We start from the raw sequence: 8,775 nt of genomic DNA, 5'->3' as shown, positions 1-8,775 counted from the left end.
TGCGTCCAAAGATGTTTTAGATAGCAGAAAGATGGCCGCGACGACCGTCAAGTCGAAATCCAATGAAACGCTCTATTCGCTGTGATATGAGATTTGCGGAAGAGGAGTTGGCAGGCGTGGCAAAGTAACTTCCGCCTTTAAAACCCACTACAACAGAGAAATGGTGAGTGAGTTGAATCTCTATTTAATCAGAAATACCGATTATATTCTCTGCTTTTAAATTCCCAGGTTGAACCTTAATCTTGTAGGTTGAACCTTAATCTGGTGGTTTGACAGGACGCCCTAGGAAAAAAGTATTGATCAAAGCAAGACAGACTAGAAATCTCTGACAACACCACAACATTATTAGATCGTTCAATACTATGCAAATGAATGAGGCTAATATGTTTGTAGTAACATGGTTGTAGCAAAACCTGTGACCATGGTACTGCCTGTCTAGAGGTCCAGACAGCAGTCTGTCTGAGATGGACATGTAAAGCCTTAGTAAAAAATATAAAAAAATCTGGATGATTGTCGTGATAATTGAAATGTAATAGTGATGTTTTCTATCCGTGAGTTAATGTTGGCACTACCTCCCTCAGACAGCAACCCTGCGCCCATACTTGAACGCTGTGCGTGCCACACTGCAGGCCGCCCTCTGTCTGGAGAACTTCTCCTCTCAGGTAGTGGAACGCCACAACAAACCAGAGGTGGAGGTCAGGTGAGTTGTGTGTGAAAGAGTCTCTCTCTCTCCTCATGATGACATTAGTGTTATTTGTGACACTGTCTTTTCTCATAACAGGAGTAGTAAAGAACTCCTACTACAGCCTGTGGTGATCAGCCGCAATGACAAGGAGAAGGTCCTAATCGAGGGCTCCATCAACTCTGTGCGAGTCAGCATTGCTGTGAAGCAGGTCAGGGAATATGACCCGTCTTTTTGCTTTCAATGTTATCCTTCCATTATCTTGATGTTGTGTGTTTGAAATCAAGCCTTTCATATAGATTTGAAAGCTATCGGTTGTAATCAGTATGGAAACAAAAGTGTGTTTAATGCAAATGCTGATTAGTGCACTGTAATTGGCTCCATCAGGCTGATGAGATTGAGAAGATCCTGTGCCACAAGTTCATGCGCTTCATGATGATGAGAGCGGAGAACTTCTTCATTCTCAGGAGGAAACCGGTTGAGGTGATAAATGAAAATCAACTTAGACGTTCATGTTTTAAACTGGGGTTGAAGGAACCAGTGAGATTCATATCAGGAAAGAAAACAGATGCAGAAATAGAAACAGGAAATTATTCAATTGGTGTTGTTGGTATTGCTGTTGTTGGACTTGCTAATTAAAAAAAAAAAACATTTTCTCTTTCTTCGTCCATCTTTCCATCCTGTCATGTAGGGCTATGACATCAGTTTCCTCATCACCAACTTCCACACGGAGCAGATGTACAAACACAAGCTGGTGGACTTCGTCATCACCTTCATGGAGGAGATCGACAAGGAGATCAGCGAGATGAAGCTGTCTGTCAATGCCCGTGCCCGTATTGTAGCGGAGGAGTTCCTCAAGAATGTAAGACTGCTATGTGTTAGAAGCAAAACCATCTACATTTTATAGAAACGTGGTCAAATCAGTGGGACTAATGGAACAGTATTATGATGCTTGTCAATGCCTTCCTTTTGTTGCAGTTCTGAGTTGTCCTCTCATCCCTCACTGATCATATGACTTGGCCATCACCATGGATCTGTGAGACAGGGCAGGCTCAAGGGTCCGATAGCAGGAAGAGGGTGGAGAAGCGTACTGTAAGTGAACAACCAATCAGCAAGGAATACCCTAGAAAAGTGACCAATCCAGTGTGTGTGGCACCCAACTGCGTCTCACAAGTATTTCCCTGTACTCATAAATATTGATGACTGTATATAATTAATTATTTTCTAATTAGAACAAATCTCAAAGCCAAGGCGGGTCCTTAAAAGTATTAACCAGGTTGATATTCATGATTACCGGGACAATGAGAATGTGTTGTTGCAACTGAAACAGCCTGTGTTGTTTTTATACATTCTGTGACTTTATGTACTATTGTATTTTGTTACAACAAAGAAAATGTAACCTCAAAATGTAACGATCATCATGGAGATAAATAAAAAAAATATGTATGTTTACATTTTATTACAAGATATCACAGATTTATTGAACTGTCCTAAAATAAACCATGTTTGAAATTATCACCAATAAAACTCATGAGAGCTTGTTTGTAGTTCTGAGTAATGGTGCTCGTGTGTCCCATCCATGCTCTTCTTTTTGTCCACATCCTCATTCTTGAAGTTGAGTGTGTGTGTATACCATTAGATATGTACACTGAGTATACATAACATTAGGAACACCTGCTCTTTCCATGACAGACTGACCAGGTGAAGGCTATGATCCCTTATTGATGTCACTTGTTCAATCGGTATAGATGAAGGGGAGGAGACGGGTTAAAGAAGGATTTAAAATCTTGAGACAATTGAGACATGGATTGTGTATATGTGCCATTCAGAGGGTGTGCCTTTGAACAGGATATGGTAGTAGCAGGGGACAGTCGCACCGGTTTGAGTGTGTCAAGAACTGCAATGCTGCTGTGTGTTTTCACGCTCAAAAGTTTCCTGTGTGTATCACGAATGGTCCACCACCCAAAGGACATCCAGCCATCTTGACACAACTGGGAAGCATTGGAGTCAACATGGGTATGCGTTCAGGTGGAATGCTTACGACACCTTGTAGAATCCATGCCCTGATGAAATGAGGCCGTTCTAAGGACGAAAGGGGGTGCAACTCAATATTAGTGTTCATAATGTTTTGTACACTCAGGGCACTTTAATTTCAAATTATATTTCTGTGGCACTAGCTGTGTTGTTTGGGACTCAAGTATCTGCTAAGATCAGCTGTTTCTCTTCAGTTTGCGCAGAGTAAGGCTCACTGTATTATTTCAGGTGTGAGAAAGGAGAAGTGAATGTGTTGCTGGTTCTAAAATGAGCGAGTCAGATCTTGCATGTTTCCTGGTTAGAGTGTGGGCCTGTAGCGCTGAACTGGGGGGAAGGTAGCTGAGCGTTGGGCAAGTAACCGAAAGGTTAGAATCCCTGAGCGACTGTGAAAAATCTGATGTGCTGTTAAGCAAGACACTTAACCCTAATTGCTCCTGTAAGTTGCTCTGGATAAGAGTCTCTGCTAAATGACTAAAATGTAACTAAAACAGACTGGTTGTAGTATTTATTTTGTTTACGGTTTCCCTCCGTTCGTAAGCCATAAGCTGCAAACACATTTCATTATGGCCAATTATTATCTTCAAATATTATTTTCATAACACTGAGTTCCAGCATATTCATTCAACACTGGTGCTTCTTGGTAATTTGTATGCAGTTATGTGCTTGGCTGATTTTGAGAAAATCCAACTGTTAGGTAATCTGTAATAGAGGAACTATGTTCGATGAATCTGAGGCAGCTGTATAAAAACACATCTTTATTGAAGATTTTGAAAAATCACAGGAAAAACATTTAGAAAAACACAGGAAAAATGATCAAAATTTTGGATTCAATAGCAGCCAACATAAGCACCAACAATTGAATATGCCCACATATTTGCATATGCTGATGGTGTAGCCATCACATTTTTATAATTGCACATCTCAAAATACTTTTTAATATAAAACATTGACATGAAGAACAATAGTGACACTTCTGAGGTTCAAAATGGACAAGTGAATCACACAATCAATAGTTTGAGGGGCTCATACTTTACAAAAATAAGTTGCAGTCCATTTCTCTCCTAGACAAGACAACGCTGTAAGCTATATATAAAGCCTTAACACACATAAACCAAACTACTAACAAGGACTTACTGCTCTTCCTACCATGAGAATGGAGCAGCAAAAGGTAATGGGTCTGAGTAATTCCCTGAAAGCATACCCCAAAACCCTAGAATGCAAGCAGAACTGTTCATTTAATTCCCATTTCTGTTTGGACCTCTAAACCATTGGTCTGAATGTGCTGTAGACTGACTGAGATAACTACGGAGGAGTAATAAGGCCAACTGATACAATTGTACAGGCCAATTGAGGATGCTTACAGAAAAGCCAAAAGGCTCTGGATCCTTCAGTTAACATTGCTCTGAACATAGACACCAAAACAGGACAAGAATGTGCTCAGAGAGGGAGAAGGGGCAGAAAAACAACCTGGTCTCAGAGCAAAACGTGTTATATTTTACTCAAATCCTTGCCACTCCATTTAGTATGATACACTATATATACAAAAGTATGTGGACACCCCTTCAAACCTGCTGACAGGTGTATATAATCGAGCACACAGCCATGCAATCTCCATAGACAAACATTGACAGTAAAATAGCCTTACTGAAGAGCTCAATGACTTTCAACATGGTACCACCTTTCCAACAAGTCAGTTTGTAAAATGTCTGCCATGCTAGAGCTGCCTGGTCAACTGTAAGTGCTATTATTGTGAAGTGGAAACGTCTAGGAGCAACAACGGCTTAGCTGCGAAGTGGTAGGCCACACAAGCTCACAGAACGGGAACGCAGAGTGCTGAAATGCGTAAAAGTTGTCTGTCCTCGGTTACAACACTCACTACCGAGTTCCAAACTGCCTCTGGAAGCAACGTCAGCACAAGAACTGTTCGTTGGGAGCTTCATAAAATGGGTTTCCATGGCCGAGCAGCCCCACACAAACCTAAGATCACCATGCGCAATGCCAAGCGTCGGCTGGAGTGCTGTAAAGCTTGCCACAATTGGACTCTGGAGCAGTGGAAACACGTTCTCTGGAGTGATGAATTACACTTCATCATCTGGCAGTCCCGCGGACAAATCTGGGTTTGGCGGATGCCAGGAGAACGCTACCTGCTCGAATGCAGTGTCAACTGTAAAATTTGGTGGGGGAGGAATAAAGGTCTGGATCCCTTAGTTCCAGTGAAGGGAAATCTTAATGCTACAGCATACAATGACATTCTAGACAATTCTGTGCTTCCAACTTTCTGGCAACCATTTGGGGAAAGCCCGTCCCTGTTTCAGCATGACAATGCCTCTGTGCACAAAGCGAAGAGTGGAGGATGTTATAGCAGCAAAGGGGGGGGAGGGATTCCATATTAATGCTCATGATTTTGTAATGAGATGTTCGACGAGTAGGTGTCCAAATGTAGTGTGTGTTACTTAAAGTTAGGTTACATTACATTGACCTACAAATGTAATGTCGATCGTACAATATAATATGTATTGTAGGACGTATAGTATCCTACGTCTTGATCGTTTAGTATGATATATTGCGTTCGACTGCTTTAGTAGGATATGCTACGTTCCACTGCTTTAGTATAATATATTACATTTGACTGCTTTAGTATGACATGCTCCGTTAGGTTAGGAGTTAGATTAAAGGGTTATGGTTAGGGGAAAGGTTAGCTAACATGCTAAGTAGTTGCAAAGTAGCTTAAAAAGTACAGTGCTTTCAGAAAATATTCATACCCCTTGACTTATTCCACATTTTGTTGTGTTACAGCCTGAATTTAAAATGTATTAAATCGTTTTTTCCCCCTCACCCATCTTCACACAAAACCCCATAATGACAAAGTAAAAACATGTTTGTAGAAACTTTTGCAAATTTATTGAAAATTAAATACAGAAATCTCTCATTTACATAAGTATTCACACCCCTGAGTCAATACATGTTAGAATAAGATTTGGTGAGATTACAGCTGTGTTTTTCTGGGTAAGTTTCTCAAGAGCAACACCTGGATTGTACAATATTTGCCCATTTTTTTTTTTTTTTATTCTTCAAGCTCTGTCAAGTTGGTTGTTGATCATTGCTAGACTGACATTTTTAAGTCTTTAAAACAGAACAAACTAGGCCACTCAGGAACATTCAATGTTGTCTTGGTAAGCAACTCCAGTGTATATTTGGCCTTGTGTTTTAGGTTATTGTCCTGCTGAAAGGTGCATTTTTCTGTTGGAAAGCAGACTGAACCAGATTTTTCTCTAAGGATTTTGCCTGTGCTTAGCTGTATTAATTTATTTTATCCTAAAACAACTCCCTAGTCCTTGCCGATGACAAGGATACCCATAACATGATGTAGCCAACACCATGCTTGAAAATGAGTGGTACTCAGTGATGTATGGATGTTGAATTTGCCCCAAACATGATGCTTTGTATTCAGGACATTAAGTTTATTTATTTGCAATTTTACTTTAGTGCCTTATTGCAAACAGGATGCATATATATTTTTATTCTGTACAGGCTCCCTTCTGTTCACGCTGTCATTTAGGTTAGTATTGTGGAGTAACTACAATGTTGTTGATCCATCCTCAGTTTTTCCCTATCACAGCCATTAAAAACGAACTATTTTAAAGTCACCATTGGCCTCATGGTGAAATCCCTGAGCGGTTTCCTTCCTCTCCGGCAACTGAGTTCGGAAGGATGCCTGTATCTTTGTAGTGACTGGGTGTATTGATACACCATCCAAAGTGTAATTCATAACTTAGCTTTGCTCAAAAGGATATTCAATGTCCACTTAATTCTTTTTTATTTTTTTTACCAATCTACCAATAGGTGCCCCTTTGTAAGACATTGGAAAACCTCCCTGGTCTTTGTGGTTGAATCTGTGTTTGAAATTCACTGCTCGACTGAGGGACCTTAGAAATAATTGTATGTGTGGGGTACAGAGATGAGGTAGTCATGTTAAACACTACTATTGCACACAGAGTCCATGCAATTTATGTGACTTGTTAAGCGAATCTTTACTCCTGAACTTATTTAGCCTTGCCCTAACAAACGGGTTGAATACTTATTGACTCAAGACATTTCTAAAAACATTATTCCACATTGATATTATGGGTTATTGTGTGTAGGTCAGTGATACATTTAAAATGTAATCAATTTTAAATTCAGGCTGTGTCAATACTTTTCCGTAGTTGCTAAAATGCTAATGTTGTCTGTGATGAGATTCGAACACACAACCTTTGGGTTGCTAGACATTCACGTTATACGCCTACCCATCCACCCTCCTTTTGTTTTTGCTTTAAGTAATCTATCATCCCAAACATATAACTAATTTACCATACTAATTTGAGTGTGCCAGATGTACGCAGGCTAATGTAATGTAACCTAACAAAGTAACATATCATACTTAATGGAGTGGCATGGATTTTTGTAAAATACAGCACCAGTCAAAAATTTGGACACACCTACTCATTCAATGGTTTTTCTTTATTTTTACAATTTTATACATTGTAGAATAATAGTGAAGATATCAAAACTATGAAATAACACATATAGAATCATATAGTAACCAAAAAAGTGTTAAACAAATCAAAATATGTTTTATTTGAGATTCTTCAAAGTAGCCACCCTTTGCCTTGATGACAGCTTTGCACTCTTGGCATTCGCTCAACCAGCTTCATGAGGTAGTCACCTGGAATGCATTTCAATTAACAGGTGTGCCTTGTTAAAAGTTCATTTGTGGAATTTCTTTCCTTAATGCGTTTGAGCCAATCAGTTGTCTTGTGACAAGGTAGGGGTGGTATACAGAATACTATTTGGTAAAAGACCAAGTCCATATTATAGCAAGAACAGCTCAAATAAGCAAAGAGAAATGACAGTCCATCATTACTTTGAGACATGGTCAGTCAATTCTGAAAATGTCAAGAACTCTGAAAGTTTCTTCAAGTGCAGTTGCAAAAACCATCAAGCGCTATGATGAAACTGGCTGTCATGAGGACCGCCACAGGAAAGGAACACCCAGAGTTACCTCTGCTGCAGAGGATAAGTGCATTAGCATTACCAGCCTCAGAAATTGCAGCCCAAATAAATGCTTCACAAGAGTTCAAGTAACAGACACATCTCAACATCAACTGTTCAGAGGAGACTGCGTGACTCAGGCCTTCATTGCTGCAAAGAAACCACTACTAAAGGACACCAATAGTAAGAAAATACTTGCTTGGGCCAAGAAACACAAGCAATGGACATTACACCGGTGGAAATCTATCCATTGGTCCAATTTTCCAAATGTGCGATTTTTGGTTCCAACTCCCGTGTCTTTGTGTGACGCAGAGTAGGTGAACGGATTATCTCCGCATGTGTGGTTCCCACCATGAAGCATGGAGGTGGTGGTGTGATGTTGCTTTGCTAATGATACTGATTTATTTAGAATTCAAGGAACACTTAACCAGCATGGATACCACAGCATTCTGCAGCTATATGCCATCCCATCTGGTTTGGGCTTAGTGGGACTATCATTTGTTTTTCAACAGGACAATGACCCAACACACCTCCAGGCTGTGTAAGGGCTACTTGAGCAAGGAGAGTGATGGAGTGCTGCATCATGCAAGGAGAGGGATGGAGTGCTGCATCAGATGACCTGGCCTCCACAATCACCGACCTCGACCAAATTGAGATGGTTTGGGATGGTTGGAACGCAGAGTGAAGGAAAAGCAACCAACAAGTGCTCAGCATGTGGGAACTCCCTCAAGACTGTTGGAAAAGCATTCCAGGTGAAGCTGGTTGAGAGAATGCCAAGAGTGTGCAAAGCTGTCATCAAAGCAAAGGGTGGCTACTTTGAAGAATCTAAAATATATTTTGATTTGTTTTACACTTTTTTGGTTACTACACAATTCCATGTGTTATTTCATAGTTGTGATGTCTTCACTATTATTCTACAATGTATAAAATAGTACAATCAAAGAAAAACCCTTGAATGAGTTGATGTGTCCAAACTTCTGACTGGTACTGTGTTTTGCTTTGAGACCAGGCTGTGAAAACATTACATC

The 8,775-nt window shown here is 40.1% G+C and overlaps 1 protein-coding gene across 1 annotated transcript; it reads left to right on the top strand.

Moving 5' to 3' along the window:
* Positions 1-18: 18 nt before the first annotated feature.
* Positions 19-2,229, top strand: LOC139557364 (actin-related protein 2/3 complex subunit 4-like). Its single transcript, XM_071372084.1, has 6 exons — positions 19-163; positions 582-700; positions 782-893; positions 1,070-1,165; positions 1,374-1,544; positions 1,661-2,229. Exons 1-6 carry the CDS (start codon positions 161-163, stop codon positions 1,664-1,666), a joined length of 507 nt encoding a protein of 168 aa, XP_071228185.1. The 5' UTR covers positions 19-160; the 3' UTR covers positions 1,667-2,229.
* The last annotated feature ends 6,546 nt before the right edge of the window (positions 2,230-8,775 follow it).

Source organism: Salvelinus alpinus, chromosome 2 (assembly GCF_045679555.1).
Source record: "Salvelinus alpinus chromosome 2, SLU_Salpinus.1, whole genome shotgun sequence".
Classification (NCBI taxonomy): Eukaryota; Metazoa; Chordata; class Actinopteri; order Salmoniformes; family Salmonidae; genus Salvelinus; species Salvelinus alpinus.
Note: the sequence above shows the minus strand (reverse complement) of the source record. Positions and strands in the feature narration are given on the sequence as shown.

Bases quoted from the DNA above. Each gene is read 5' to 3' on its own strand.
- LOC139557364 (XM_071372084.1), top strand. The intron at 894-1,069 runs GTCAGGGAATAT...TGGCTCCATCAG, and splicing joins TCAGCATTGCTGTGAAGCAG to GCTGATGAGATTGAGAAGAT. The intron at 1,166-1,373 runs GTGATAAATGAA...CCTGTCATGTAG, and splicing joins TCAGGAGGAAACCGGTTGAG to GGCTATGACATCAGTTTCCT.